This window comes from Vipera berus, assembly GCF_964194415.1.
Source record: "Vipera berus genome assembly, chromosome: 1".
Classification (NCBI taxonomy): Eukaryota; Metazoa; Chordata; class Lepidosauria; order Squamata; family Viperidae; genus Vipera; species Vipera berus.
The window spans coordinates 212,292,638-212,308,714 of NC_138202.1; the positions used below are offsets into that span (position 1 = coordinate 212,292,638).

The 16,077-nt window shown below is 39.0% G+C and overlaps 1 protein-coding gene across 1 annotated transcript; it reads left to right on the forward strand.

The window, feature by feature from the left end:
• The first annotated feature begins 1,524 nt into the window (after positions 1 to 1,524).
• On the forward strand, positions 1,525 to 15,007 carry LAPTM4A (lysosomal protein transmembrane 4 alpha). Its single transcript, XM_081313480.1, has 7 exons — positions 1,525 to 1,780; positions 9,365 to 9,485; positions 10,057 to 10,133; positions 10,220 to 10,342; positions 11,163 to 11,258; positions 11,714 to 11,812; positions 14,002 to 15,007. Exons 1-7 carry the CDS (start codon positions 1,682 to 1,684, stop codon positions 14,074 to 14,076), a joined length of 690 nt encoding a protein of 229 aa, XP_081169606.1. The 5' UTR covers positions 1,525 to 1,681; the 3' UTR covers positions 14,077 to 15,007.
• The last annotated feature ends 1,070 nt before the right edge of the window (positions 15,008 to 16,077 follow it).

Sequence of the window (16,077 nt, forward strand, 5' to 3'; positions counted from 1 at the left end):
TAAAATAAAAAATAAAAAAAATTGCTAGGACAGATCCTCTTGCTTTCCTGCTCTAATGCCAAGTGGACCTGCCCTCTTCTGGCTGCTTTTCCTTTTCAGAGCATTAAAAAAAATATTTAAGGGACAGCTCAGTGATTTGACTAAATATTTAGAAGCTGGATAGGATTGTGTGAAAGCAGCTGATGTCTGATACCTACACAGTGGTACCTTGGTACTCAACTGCTTTGAAACTCATCAAATTTGGTACTCGATACATTTTGAGGCAAAAAATTTGTCCCAGTACTCATTTTTGGTACTCAGTGCACAAGCTAGAACTTGGTGATGTGACTCACTATATTATTCCTTATGAGAAAAATCTGTTTTGTACTCATCGTTTTTGGTACTCATTACGCCTCCTGGAATCAATTAGTTCTGCGAGTCCCTTGGACTGCAAGGCGATCAAACCGGTCAGTCCTAGAGATCACCCTGACTGCTCTTTAGAAGGCCAGATCCTGAAGTTAAAACTCAAATACTTTGGCCACCTAATGAGAAGGAAGGACTCACTGGAGAAGAGCCTAATGCTGGGAAAGATTGAGGGCAAGAGAAGAAGGGGACGACAGAGAATGAGGTGGCTGGATGGAGTCACTGAAGCAGTAGGCGTGAGCTTAGATGGACTCCAGAAGATGGTAGAGGACAGGAAGGCCTGGAGGAACGTTGTCCATGGGGTCGCAATGGGTCGGACACGACTTCGCAGCTAACAACTGTATTCGGAAAGAAGAGAGTTTGATTTATTCAGTCTTTTTAGCCTATTGCCCTAGGGGACGCTGTAGAGCCACATCAACACACAACTTTCTCTTTGCAGAGTTGGGAAAGTGCAGCGGCTGGAAGAAGATAGAAAAAAAAGTCTTCTATGGGTAAAATACTTGGACATTAGTCTTCTGATGGCTCACACTTAAAACAGGTCCATGTTATAAAATGATCTGCACCCTTAAACATAACCCCCAGTTTCCAATAACGTTTTAGTTTTTGCAGGAATAGCAACTTAATGCCATATGAAAAAGACATGGAAAAGAGAAACTTAATCATATTTTTTAAATAAAGAGTTTGGGGTAATTTGTTCAGCTTCCGGAAGCACTGATTCGATTATATCAATCAAATAAAATCAATCAAATAGCATGATTTCCGGTAGCGTTCTTGCTGCGTCACCAGATAAAGGTTAGCGTAACCACATGGCAGCAATTCCTAGATCGCCCGGAAGCTGAGATCTGGTAGCCCTAAGTTAAGACAAGCCAAAAGCAACGGCTTGAGTCAAGCCCAGACCACAAACGTGGAAGCTATGGAGAGGCTCATCACGCAGACCATAAAGCAGCGTATCCTCCAGCCACGTCCCAGGACCAGATCGCCCTATAGCTACGGATGAAGCACAGTGGGGGGACTAAACAGATGGATGCTTTTTCATTGGCTGGCTACGGCGACAATAATCTTTTGTCCCGCCTTGCAAGTTGCGAGGGAACTTTTCTCTCCCCCCCCCCGCCGCCTCGTGCTTCCTTCTGCGTCGATTGATTGGTTAGAATTTCTGTGAGACGCAGGCGCCGCCGCGGCCCTCGCGCTAACTGCGGAGGGGGAAAATCGTCTCATTCGGCGTTCAGTTTGAAGAGGAGGAGGAGGAGGTTTCGCCGCCGCCGCCCCCCCCCATAGAACAATGACGTTCAAGCGGAGCCGAGATCGTTTCTACAGTACTCGCTGCTGTGGTTGTTGTCATGTCCGCACCGGTACTATCATTTTGGGGACCTGGTATATGGTAAGAGTAATATAACAGGAGAGGTTGGGGAGGGGAAGGGAGGGGGGGGGGAAGTGTTTGGGTTTTTTACGCATGCGCGGCGAAAATGAGGCTAAAGAGGGAAGGGGTGAGTCGCTGAGCTGCGTTTCCTATGGCGCATGCGCTTCCTCCGTTTTTTTTTTATTTTAGGGTGTTTTTTTTCGCACTTTTAGGGAGAAATTCCAGACTTTCTATCAATAAGTTGGTAGAAATAGAGGGAAGCGTTTTTTTCTTAAAGTTGATGCTGAAGTGTTACCGTGTCAATTTTCAGCAGCCTGTTAAATCAACTTTCAGTATTACATTCGGCCCGGGAGGAGACAGGAGGCTGGTTCCAGGCAGTAATAACTGCTTCCTTGAAGGAGGGTATCTTCCCCTCCGCCTTGAAGGAGGCGGTGGTGAGACCCCTCCTTAAAAAGCCTGCCCTGGACCTGGCTGTTTTAAATAACTATCGTCCGGTCTCCAACCTTCGCTTTCTTGCGAAGGTGGTTGAGAGCGTAGTGGCGTATCAGCTTCCTCTGTTCCTGGAGGAAACTGATTATCTGGACCTGTACCAATCGGGTTTCAGGCCTGGGCACAGCACGGAGACGGCATTGGTCACGCTGGTGAATGATCTCTGGCGGGCTCGGGACAGGGGTTGCTCCTCTGTCTTACTCCTATTAGATCTCTCAGCGGCTTTCGTTACCATCGACCATGGTATCCTACTGCGGCGTCTCAGGGGGCTGGGAGTGGGAGGCACCATTTTACGGTGGTTCTCCTATCTTCTGGGCTGCTTGCAGTCGGTGTTGACAGGAGGGCAGAGATCCGCCCCGAGGCCTCTCGTTTATGGAGTTCCTCAGGGGTCGGTTCTCTCTCCCCTCCTGTTTGACATCTATATGAAGCCACTGGGCGAGATCATTCGTGGTTTCGGGGTGGGGTATCATCAATATGCTGATGATACCCAACTTTTTTTCTCCACCCCGAACCAACCTAGTGATGCCCTGCCGTGATGTCCCGTTGCCTGGAGGCGGTCCAGGTCTGGATGGGGAGAAACTTCGTCTCAATCCTGCCAAGACTGAGTGGCTGTGCATAACGGCATCTCAGATTAACCAGACTATTCCATCTTTAACGATGGGAGTGAGGTGTTACCCCCGTTGATAGGGCTCGCAAGTTGGGCGGCGTCCTGGATTCACGGCTCAATTTTGAAGATCACATAGTATCCGTGACCAGAGGGGCTTTTGCCCAGATTCACCTGGTGCGCCAGTTGCGACCCTATCTGGACTGAGATTCCCTACGCACAGTCACCCATGCACTCGTGACCTCCTGGTTGGACTACTGCAACGCTCTCTATATGGGGCTGCCCTCGAGGACCACTCGGAGGCTTCAGCTGGTGCAGAATGCTGCTGCATGAGTTGTGATGGGGGTTTCCCAATACTCCCATGTAACACCTCTACTCCGCAAGCTACATTGGCTTTCGGTTGCCCTCCAGGTGAGATTCAAGGTGCTGGTGAAGACCTATAAAGCCCTAAATGGCTTGGGTCCGGGATATTTGAGGGAACACCTACTGCTGGCATCAAGTTCCCTTCGTCCTGTGCGCTCCCACTTGGAGGGACTTCTCAGGGTGCCGCCTGTAAAAGACTGCTGGCGGATAACACCCAGGGGGAGGGCCTTCTCAGTGGGTGCGCCTGCCCTGTGGAACCAGCTGCCCGTGGAGCTTAGGACTGCCCCCGACCTTCGGTCATTCCACCGGGACCTGAAGACTTGGCTCTTTGAGCTTTCCGGCCTAGGCTGAGAGGTTTTTTTTTCCCCCTCAGGGATCAAATTTAATTATTTTAACTGTTTTTAACTCTTGTATTGTATTGATGTTTTAAAATACTTTATAAACTGCCCTGACTCCTACAAGAAAAGGGCGGTATATAAATTCAATAAACTTAAACTTAAACATTCAGATGCTGCAAGTACTTCGGAGAAGGGCACGGGATTACAGACTAACTGGACAGTGACTGTAAAGTTTTAACTCTGCTCTTGTATGAAAAGGGGAAGGTGAATTGTATGTGTGTGACTTGCAGGGAGATGCAGCAAGAATTGTGTATTTTGGGGGGGGGATTTTGAATTCAGTGAACTCCAGATGCCATTTCTTGCTTCTTGAACCACCTGTTCACCAATTTTGGAGTCTCTCTTGCCCCTGTCTTAATGGTGCTTACTTTCAAGTGCTGGATGATATAAAGAGCTGTGATGAAAGCTTTATGTAGTTCAATATTCTGTTTCCCAGACAGGTTAATTAAATGCTTCTAGAAAACCTGTAGGTAGGAAGTGAACAGCCATCCTTCTCTGATGCTTCTCAACAACTCATATTTAGTGGCATGCTATCTCTGAATCTTAATATTCCAGGTGGTTTTTAGTATACGCTTACAAAAACTTGTTTGCCTCTCTTTAACATTTGGCTTATTGCTCCTTGCCACTTCTTGCTGCAAAAATTACCTACTTGGGAATATATTAAAAAGGGGGGGGGGGTGCTTTAGTTAATGAAAATATACACGAAAAGAAACCATACAGGCAGTCCTTGCTTACCAGTGGTAATTGAGACCAGGAACTCCTCCACTAAGGCCCAGTGTCATGTGATTGCACCAGATTATGGCAGCAGTTCTGGCAGTCCCAGTTGGCATTACCATTGGCAGTCTCCTGCCCTCTTCCCTATTGACTTTGTAGTGCCAATGGTGTTTTTTTCAAAAGGCAATTTGACTTTGTTTTTCCTTGAAGACATTTCGCTTCTCATCCAAGAAGCTTCTTCAGTTCTGACTTCAGAAGTGAAGAAGCTTCTTGGATGAGAAACAAAATGTCTTCAAGGAAAAACAAAGTTCAGTTGCCTTTTGAAAAAGCATCTTTGGGACAACTATGATCTGGATGGGTGAGAATCTCCATAGATATTGACTTTGTATTGCTACTTATTGGTGTGTAGTTAACATTTAGGTTTATATTTAGGTATATACTGGGATGCTTTTTGTAAACAAAAATTAAGAGCTTATAAATAATGAGGCAAATCAATATAAGAATAAAACATTTCAAAACATTGCTTTTTAAAATGGGCCTGAAATAAAGGAAAACAAATTGGCAACATATTTGCTAACCTAATGTACTTCAGGACTGAAGTAGCAAGTCTAATTCTGGTTTATGAAATTCTAGGTGGGAGCACCTGGCTGATCATATTTGGGTTCAAGTTAACCAGGGTCAGGTTTGCTTAATACGTGGATGAGAGGTTATTGATAAGTACAAAATGGTAGGCTAGAATGAGAAGTTAAAAAAATAAGGCAGAAAACCTAGAGTTTAGTTGAGAAAACCTCATGGATATTATTCATGAGGTCACCAGGACTCAAGCTCAACTGAAATTAGCTTTAATCTATGACCCTGCATGTGGTATATTTACATAAATTTGCATTGATTTTATTCCAGTTTATATGAGGAAAAGTTGATTTTAGGTTTTTTAAAAAGTATATATGGCAAAGTGATAATGAAATATAATTTTATAATAAGTTTTGCACATAATTAAGTTTATAAATTATATCATGATTTATAATTCTGTGGACTCACAACAGACTGACAGTTCTTGGAGGAAGTTGAATGAAAGGAAGCTGAATCAATTTTCAGTATAACTACTTTTCCTTCATAAGAACAATTTAAAAGCTTTGTTTAGAAGTTAGTGTTGGCCTGTATTCAGCTTAATACCTTATGTTCCCTTTTTTTTAGTAAGGGATTGGATTTTCATACTGACTAGGAGGAGCTATTTAGGCAGTGGAACAATTCCCATGCAGCAGATTTCTGAATTGCTTTTGTATTCCCCTAGTTAGTATGTCAAGGGACGCGGTGGCTCAGTGGGTTAGGACGCTGAGCTTGTCGATCAGAAGGTCGGCAGTTTGGCGGGTCGAATCCCAAGTGCCGTGTAACAGAGTGAGCGCCTGTTACTCGTCCCAGCTTCTGCCAACCTAGCAGTTCGAAAGCACGTAAAAATGCAAGTAGAAAAATAGGGACCACTACGGTGGGAAGGTAACAGCATTCCGTGCGCCTTTGGCTTCTAGTCATGCCGGCCACATGACTACGGAGACGTCCTCGGACAAGCGCTGGCTCTTCGGCTTTGAAACGGAGATGAGCACCGGCCCCTAGAGTTGGAAACGACTAGCACACATGTGTGGGGAAACCTTTACCTTTACCTAGTTAGTATGTCTGAAAGATAAAATCTTACTACAGCAGCTAATCAGCTACAAATTCCTAAATGTTTAATCCATTGACTAGTACTAGTTCCTGTGAGATCCACATAGTCCATCTTGCTACTCTTTCAAATTTAGTGCAACAGAGACCAAGAGACCCTAGAAATTTGTGCTGCTTCAGACATCTTCATTAGCTGTTCCATTTCAGTCCTATTGATAATAGAATCTGAAGAGAGTTCATCCTTGCAATAGTTCTTACAGACTAGAAGAAAAGTAAAAAACAGCTCTATAGATTAAACAGATGCATAAAGAACTATATTATTTTAAGATGAGTAGTCCTTATGGTATCAAAATGGATATATTGAACACATCTGATCTAAAATGAGTTATCTGTGATACTTTCAGTGATTAAGCTGACAGCTTCCCACAAGGATGAAAATAGCTGTAGGAAAGTTTGAAATCAATTTTTGTTCTCATTCTTTGTTTTAGTTTGGTGATCACTTTTACATCAGGAGAAGAATTTATAATTGTCCAAATTTGAATCTGTGGTCTGTGTAGATCAAACTGTCGTCCCTTGGGCCGGACGCGTCACACGGAAACCACACCTACCCTATTGCCGGCAATGGCAAAACTTGTCATGTGACGTCACGACATGTCTGGTGTAGATAAAGCTTTGTATTCTCTTTAACACAAAGAATAAAATACTGGTATTATGTGCCATTCTTGTAGATTACTAAATTAACTAAAGGTAAAACATTTAATTGCTATGAATACAAACTTTAGATAGTATTCTGTCTAGAATTTCATTCCTGAGCAAAAGATTTTCCTATTTATAGAAAAACCTCTATATAGTACTTGGAAAGGCAGTTCTAAAATATTGCAGTATCAAAAATTTTAAATGTAATTAAATTTTAAATCTTTTCTCTAAACTCTGTTTCAGAAAAGCCTAGTCTGCTTTTGTATTTGTTATAGTTTGAATCACTGCAAGTAAGGTTATACTAAATGGAAATTTTGTAATACAAAATTTTTATTTAGATTTCTTTTCCATGTGGAGATTCAATACTTCTGTATTATGTGGTAGTGTTGGCTACGAAGATTGTTGCAAGTCTTATGTAATTGGGTTTAATTACAGTATTTTAAACAAATGTTTTAGTACTTGACAATTTTTGAACATTTCCTGAATATATTTAATGTCTTTGCTTACAATCCTAGTGTAATAAATTCAGTGATGTTTATATAATAATGAAGAAAGAGAATGAGCATTTTAAAGCTATTAGCTTTCCGTCCCTCAGGACAAAATAGTCTTTAAGTAGCCTTGTAGTGGCAGCTGAAAAATGAAAAAAAAAATAATCTATGATCTTTTGTCTTGATCTGGGAAGTTGTAATAACAGATGAGAGATATATCTCTGATAGATAAAATGTGGAGAGAAGAGTTCATTGGTTGCTGGTAATACACATCACATAATACTTTCATGAGGCATTTTTGTTTGTGTTACAGATTATAATAAAATCTTTAAGCTTAAATTAAGCTAACTAAATCTTAATTAAATGCTGTAAAAGAATCCTGTAGACTATTATAAAACCATGTGTCATGTCTTTATGCAATCACTTCTCAATTATATGTTCTGAAAAATTTGGCTTTATCATTTCTAGAATATATTGTATTCTGTACGTGTGGACTAAACTAAATCCTTTGAATTTTCTATGGAATATGTTTAAAAAATTATCCATATTGACTTTTGAAAGCTTACCTTTAATTTTAAAACAATTGAAATTTACAGGAAGGGAGAGAAGTTAACAATGACAATTTTTTCAAAATTTTAAATAAGTTGGGTATGTTACTATTTTTGCATGGATTGAAAGAACGAGAAAATTTTGCTCTTTTTTAAAGCTGTTGATGTAAATATTACTTTATCATATTTGGTTTGAAAATACAATTCAAATAACTCCTATTGCAAGAGTTACCTGCAAATCTCTTTTTGCTTAGTGTATTACTTTTAATTTTGTTTACCTTAAACAGCATAAATGCAAATTTATAGCTATGATGGGTTGCATTTTTATGATTGCTGGCTGCTTTGAGCCCTTCATGAAACAAGGTTTGCAGGACCAAGGCACTGATAAAAGTTAAGAAGGTCGTTCCCACGGATTGGCAATGACTTCTTTTTTCTTTTCTTTTTTCATCCTGTGTTTACGGAATTAATTTTTAGGGGGGGGGTTATTTTTAAAGTATATTTAGGATTATTGAGGGATTCCTCTAAAGTTTCCATGAATTTCTTTTCTCAGGATTGTAAATAATTGTGCTACTGATTTGCAGCCATTCTAATCTGATCTTTGCCAAAGCCACAGTGGAATTTAGGCACAACATATTAATCACAGTCCAATTTTTTTTATATTTTAATACAGTAAAAGGGGTATGATGTTATTTTAAATATGCATGTATTATACATAGGATGGCATGGTAATTTAAAATCTCAGTAAATCCCCTCTTCTAAGTGATCCCCAATAAAAGATAATTAGACCATATGATTTTCATTGTTGTTGATACTGGAGTGTTTTATGAGGGGGCTGTGGCTGGCTGAATCCCAGCAGAATCCTTTTCCCTCCATCAGCTTGATTGAAATAGTAACTGGGGAAAAAGGGTAGATGATCTTAATTGACTTAATGAGGCGGGGCAAGTGAAAACAGGAAGAACCCATGATTTGGAAAAGAGACTCCCTGTCTTTTCCATATTATACAGGTAATACACATTAATATGTTAAGTCATCAGTCCTGATATTACCTTTTGTTGTTTTGGGTGCCTTTGAGTCATTGTTGACTTTGGACAACTGCTCCACTGTAGTTTTTTTGATAAGGTTTTTCAGAAGTGGTTTGCCATTGCCTGCTTCCTAGGGCTGTCAAAGAGTGATTGGCCTAAGGTCACCTAACTAGCTTTGTGCCTAAGGCAGGACTAGAAATGTCTCCTAGTTTCTACCCTCATCCCTTAACTGCTGCACCAGATAGGCTCTGAGTTGATATTGCCTTAGCCTTTCCTTCCTTCCTTCCTTCCCTCTCTCCCTCCCTTTGAATAAACAAGTCCACTAAGGAATAAGGTTTTTTCCATCTTCAGCAAAAGCTATGTTTACTGTGGTCTCTGAAAAAGGGCCTGTATGGTCTCTACTGCAGTCTCTGTGTATGTATAGAAAAGTTAGTAAATGCATCATTTGACAATGCACATTTACAACTATTCTTGCAATCAACAGAATCTTAAAGCTTGAACTATGTTATAAGAGGAAATATGCCGGCTGGAATTCTGAACTTTTTTAACTTAAACATTGAACTGTCTTTAACAATAGTTTGTTTTATTTATAAATAAATATAAAGGATTTATATGTATATGTATATTTTGCAGGTGGTGAATTTGTTGATGGGTATTTTACTGACAGTTGAAGTGACTCATCCCAATACTGTGTCATCTGTAGATATCCAGTATGAGGTTATTGGAAACTATTATTCCTCTGAGAGGGTTGCTGGTAGGTATACGTTTTAAAGGAGTAACATTTGACTATTTCAAGATATATGTATTAGGAAAAAGTACTTAAAATAGTCCAGCAATTTTTACATTTGTGAGGTACATAGATAGAAATGAAACATCTTGGTTGTGGTTTGGCTTACTGGTAAAACCATAATTTGAGTATGTCATTGAACCATTGCTTGCTAGTAGAAAGGGTCATTTCCAGTGCCAGATAACAATGCAAAAATTGAAATAATTTCTATAATGCCAACTCCTGCCTGTACAACTGCGATACAGGTGGTCCTCACTTAATGACTATTTGTTCAATGACTTTATGAAGTTACAATGGCACTGAATGAATGGCAGTTACGACTGGTCCCTGAAGTGAAGACCGTTGCAGCAAAATTCAGTTTTTTTAATGACATCCCAATACTAACCAGTGCACCAAATTCTTACAATCGCTAGTTCTTATTCTAGTTCATTTAATTGCTGAATTAGATGTATCATTGCATTCCGCTAGCATGCAATGCAGGTGGTTTTCAATTTGTTTTTATTGCTAAAGGAATTTTTAATATTTCCCCCCCCACCAGAAAATGCCTGCGTTCTCTTTGCCATCTCGCTCCTCATGTTTACAATCAGTGCTATGTTGGTGTATGGAGCAATTACTGTAAGTTTTACTTGAATGATTCTAATTTCTCATTATTGGTTTTCCTCTTCAAAGAGTAAGACGTTATTCTCGTTTTGCATTTTTAGCATCGTGTCAGTTGGCTGATTCCATTCTTTTGTTACCAACTCTTTGACTTTGTTCTCGGCTGTCTCATGGCTATAAGTTCTCTGACTTATTTGCCAAGGATAAAAGAGTACCTGGATCAACTAGTAAGTGTCCATAACAATAATTTTAATTGAGTGATAGGAGGCATTGTAGTGAGTTATGCACAATTCATAAGCTTAACAAGATCACATGAACTGGATGAGATAAAGGATATGTGGCATTCTTAGCTCTTAATCCCACTACATCTTACGTTTTTAGAATTTCTTCTCTTTGAAACTAGCCAGGAGAATTAGTTGTCCTAACTCCAGGCTGGCAGAGATGGCAGACCCAGTCTGTACTCCTTGGGGAAGTAGAGACCTCCATAGAAAGTTTTTCTCTAGATGCAGGTGACATCTATTCCTGGCAGAAATACCAGTTATGGTAAATATGCACCCAGGGAATGTTCTACTGGTATGCCTGAGATTTCTGGGAAATATGAGGCCTTTAAAATGGAGGACCTTGCTGTTGTAGAGGCAGTTGTGCTGCATAATTGAAACTTTAAAGAATATCTCTGTATACGTTGTGTCTTGAAATCTGAGAGAAATATCAGTTTCTTTAACTGGAACAAACATTTTTTTGGGATCCTCATATATAGTTCATGGCCTCTGCTTCACTGCTGCTTCTTCTTTCCAGAGGAGGTTATGCCATATTGAGCTCTTGTGACCTCAGTTAAATCTGCCTCCTGGGGTTTAAAGATGAGGAATTCTTGTAACAGTTGCAAGCTGTGATGATAGTGTGCAGAAATGTTCCTCTGCCTCCATCTGCTTTGCTTCACAACAAAATAGCGTTTTTGTTTTGGACTAATTTTCACAGGTTTTTCTGGATATCCAAGAACCTGATAGTGATATCTTTTTGTAATACTTTATTACTGTTCCTTTTTTCTAGCCAGAATTCCCGTACAAAGATGACCTCCTTGCTCTTGATTCAAGCTGTCTTCTGTTCTTTGTCCTATTGTTCTTTGTTTGGATCATTATTGTAAAGGTCAGTTTGGGGATGTTTTAAAGTGAACCTCTTTTAAAGGGATATGAATTTCTTATCCATGTCTTAGTAATTAAAATTAAAGCATATGATTTGAGTTTCTTGGCTATTCTTCCTGTTCATTTGTCGGAGTGGTTGTTTAGTTCTCTTCCCTGTGAGTTCAGTTATGATTGGTTAAATGTTTCTGTTCACTCTTTCACATATTTATTTTATTTATATCCACTGTTTTGTCTTCCACATAGACATTTTGCCAGTGGTGGCATTTTTTTTCCCAGCTAAGCTGAAGGTATTAAGATATTTTCTGATGTATTTGGAGGATCTTGAACTGCTACCAATTTAGGGTGGCACTGATTTGAATAGAGTAGAAAAAGGGTATTTATATTGTCAAATAGTTATATATTTTGTGCCTCTGAAGATGCTGTAATTCACAATTCTTCTGCTCTTTTTTTCCCTTGCAGGCCTATCTAATTAATTGTGTCTGGAACTGTTATAAATATATTTGCAATAGAAATGTGCCTGAAATAGCTGTCTACCCAGCATTTGAAGCACCCCCACAGGTAAATGATTTATGAAATTAAACTAAGCTAATTTCTAATTTTAATCATTAGGACTATGATTATGGATATGTATTTCATCTGAACCGGCTTCATTTCTAATATACATTTTAATATATACTGCTCAAAAATAAACACTTAAACAACACAATGTACTGTATTTAATAGTAGGATGTCTTATTTTCTGTTCCCTTTATTTTTTTGAGCAGTATACATTCATTTCTAATGTATACTTTAATATACATTCATTTCTAATACACACTCAAAGAGTTGCGTACATGAGATGGGCAATCATAATACATTTATCCATGTTATGCAATTATACAATTATCCTTTAATGGATAAATGCAAATTTATCCTTTAAAGCTTCCAGTTGGACATTTTAACCCAGATTTCCTTAGTTTGAATTTCAATCTTGGGTGACTTTGACATATTTTATTGGACATATAAAGGTGGTTTACAATTGTCTGGGGTTTTTTATCTGTATCCTGAGTATTTCCTAGTTGTCTTCCATCCAAATCCTAATCAAGCTCAGTAATTTAGCATCTGTCCTCTATTTTGAGCTTTACATACAATTAACCAGAACAGGATTATTAATTCAAATTTAGTAGAATGGCTCAGCCTGTAAGATGGCAGGTTAAAAGGTGTCAAACCACGTCTCCCAGAATTGCTGTGAATTTTCACATCTTGGCCTCTTGCTTGGTGGGGAAGCAGCTTGGTGGTTTGCACTGCCATTGTCTGTCTTCCTCATCTGACATCCTCATTGCTCACATCAATATGTCCGTGAGAGAGGATATTCGCATGTTCTGATGATAAAAAAAGTTCAAAAAGTGTAGTAATTTCAATCATGTGTATTCCTAGTTATATAGCTTAGCCTCTGTGTGACCAGAAGAATCGGTCTTTCCTTCCCTCCTTGGGAGATAGACCAATCTTGCTGCAAATAAACAAAAACTTTAGTTTAAAATAAAGATGAAATATAAAGATCATTTTAAAACCTTTAAGTAGAAAAAAAGAGAATAAATTCTAGACCAGTTCAGTGCTGCAAAAAAGCTTCTTGAGAGAACCATGCCAAAAAATGTGATCTGGGCAAATCACAAAGTGTCAGAAGTATGCTACAAATGGCCTGTCTGGTCAAAATGAGACTGGATAGATATTTCAAATTGATATTTAAAGCTTACAGGAAAATGTGATTTTCAAATGGATAAAAAGCTGTAAGGGGTTTTTTCCCCCCAAAGAAAATAAAAGGGTTGGGTTAACAATAAAGATGAATTGGGAAACTTATGCAAATTTCTGGATTAAATCTTTTATCTCTTTTTAATGAAACAAGAAAAAACAGTTTTCTGCTTCAAGATTCCTGGGTTGCTTCTGCTTCTTGGGAGCTCCTGAATTGCTTTCCTCAGAAGCTCTTGGGGAGATGGAAGCCCCTGTCCCCTTCCTCTGTCTTTTTTTTCTCCTCCTCCAGAGTTTCCCATGCTTTTAAAATGACCATTGTTGTTTTTTTCCCCCCTATAGCTTCAGCAGAGGAAGGTTGCTCTGCATGTGAGGCAGAGGCATATCTCACTCAAGGGCATATGTGTTCTGTCTAAGCCTGTAATCAGCATAGAGGGAGTGTCTGCCGTGAATGTTTGAGCTTGTTAACTGGCGAGGAAGCTACATTTGCCACAAGAGAGAGACGTCAAGGCATCTCTTTTTTAAAAAAAGAAAATGTTTAGAAGTGCAACTGAAATACACATATGCTCCAGAGAAATGCATTTATTTGAAATTCACCAATTTTTTTATTTTATTTTATTTTAATTCCATTTATATCCCGCCCTTCTCCGAAGACTCATGGCGGCTTTACAAACCAATGAGATGAAGTTCTTTCAATTCTGTACAGTTTTGGGAGCTATTTCAATTGTAATCTGTGCTTACCACTACTCAAGACGGTTGTTGGCAATAGAAAAACACTTGGGTTCTAACTCATACTGCGTATACATAAAAGCACCGATTTGGAATAACAAAGCAATTCATTCAGTAGTTTAATATTAGTTTTAATTTAATTTCTGGAGGCAATTTGCTGCTGAGAAAAGACTGTTACTGAAACATTTTATGAGATACCATGAAAATGGTTTATTACTATTACAAATATTTTAGTTAATGGTATATTGGGTCAATCAATAAAATAACTAATAATCTGTTTTTTTCTCTTACAGTATGTTTTGCCATCTTATGAAATGGCGGTGAAAATGCCAGAAAAGGAACCGCCACCTCCTTACATTCCTGCCTGAAGCAGCCAAATTTCTAGCAAAATAACACTATACCTTCATTTTTTATATTGTAAGATTGCTTAAATATTCAGGGTTTTAGGAGCAACCGTGTGAGGTTAAGAGGCATTTGATATAATCTTAGTAAACAAAGTTCATAAGGAGTGATTTTTCTTCCCTGTTGCTAGCTTTAATTTTATTGATCTTCTTAATTCTTGCTGTTTGGCTTTATTTTTCAATTTCTGCTTCTGGATACAACTCCAATTCTGTGGATTTGTAATTTCGTTTTGCTTCAAGAAACGTTTATTAAGTTAAGCAAGTTCTGGATATTACACATTTAGAAAATCAAGCATCTTGCAAGTATAGATTAGTTCTGAAGAACAATCATATCAATAGCAAGATTTTTTTTCTTTTTTTAGTGTGGGAAAATTAGTTCCTGTGTGGTGCACTATTGCATATATGTATTTACCTGTGTTATGTTAGTTTTTACTGTGTTATCCCTATGCCTTGAAACAATATTTTGGAAGTTGGAATTTAATAGTTTGACATTTTTTGTCATATTGGTATGAATGCCAGAAAAGGACACTACTTTTGTCATTTGCTTGCTTCAAATCTGTATGTATTTTCATCTTTGTTTATAAAAGATGCTTTAATAAATCTTTAAGAAAATAATTTGAGGGATTGTTTATGGTACATACTATAGTCATCTGGGTTAATTACTTTTTACATTTTTGTTGAAATAACAGTTCAGTCAAGACCTGAAATACAGTTATAAAACTTAGTGAACTGACCTTTCTTTTTTTCCTCTTCCCGCAATTTCAGTTTAATTAAACTGCAGTAACATTAACTATGGCGGCACTTTAGGGGTAGGATAAGAAGATAACAAAACAGGCTAAATACCTATCAAATATTGAAGCAATAAGTTGCTAAGGAAAAACTATTCTCAGAAAATATTAAACAAGGAATTGCTCTTACATTATTAAGGTTGTATTAAGTTTTTCAAGAAAAGACTGGACAATTACTTGAGCCTTGGTGGAGCAGTAGGCTAATGCCTCCTTAAGTAACACCAGCTGCCTGCAATTAGTGCAGGTTCGCATCCCACCAGGCTCAAGGTTGACTCAGCCTTCCATCCTTCTGAGGTAGGTAAAATGAGGACCCAGATTGTTGGGGGCAATAAGCTGACTTTGTAATGATGCCGCTTGGGGGGGGAGGCGAAAGCCCTAATAAGCAGGCATATACATAGAATGAAGGCTATTGCTAAGCACATTGGTTTGTGCTTAAAAATTGTAAGCCGCCCTGAGTCTTCGGAGAAGGACGGGATATAAATGGGATTAAAAAAAATTATTTGTCCAGGATGGTTTGAGAATGGGTAGATACATTAGAAGACCTCTGAAGATTCGAACCCTATGGTTCTATGATAACAATATATTTTAACTAGAGGTCATTGTCACCAGGGGGGTAATCTAGAGATGGCTCCAACTTTAGTAATTCAGTGTTTACTTACTTGAAATCATGAATTTGGTTGGATTGTTATTTTAGTACGTAGGATTTTAAGGATATGGTTGGGGTGCTTCAGATTTTAATGCAAAAAGTTGTTGATTGTTTATGGTACAGATATAAATCTTCTGTAAGTTAAATGACAATTATCTTTTTTTTATCAGTTGAAGCCAGCTGGGTGATTTGGGTCCATTTACCTACCTCACAAGGGACGCGGTGGCTCAGTGGGTTAGGACACTGAGCTTGTCGATCAGAAGGTCGGCAGTTTGGCGGGTCGAATCCCGAGTGCCGCGTAACAGAGTGAGCGCCTGTTACTCGTCCCAGCTTCTGCCAACCTAGCAGTTCGAAAGCACGTAAAAATGCAAGTAGAAAAATAGGGACCACTACGGTGGGAAGGTAACAGCGTTCCGTGCGCCTTTGGCATCTAGTCATGCCGGCTACATGACCACAGAGACGTCCTTGGAGAAGTGCTGGCCCTTTGGCTTTGAAACAGAAATGAGCACCGGCCCATAGAGTTGTAAACGACTA

Bases quoted from the DNA above. Each gene is read 5' to 3' on its own strand.
- LAPTM4A (XM_081313480.1), top strand. From the start codon at position 1,682: ATGACGTTCAAGCGGAGCCGAGATCGTTTCTACAGTACTCGCTGCTGT. The intron at 1,781-9,364 runs GTAAGAGTAATA...TATATTTTGCAG, and splicing joins TTTTGGGGACCTGGTATATG to GTGGTGAATTTGTTGATGGG. The intron at 11,259-11,713 runs GTCAGTTTGGGG...TTTCCCTTGCAG, and splicing joins TTTGGATCATTATTGTAAAG to GCCTATCTAATTAATTGTGT.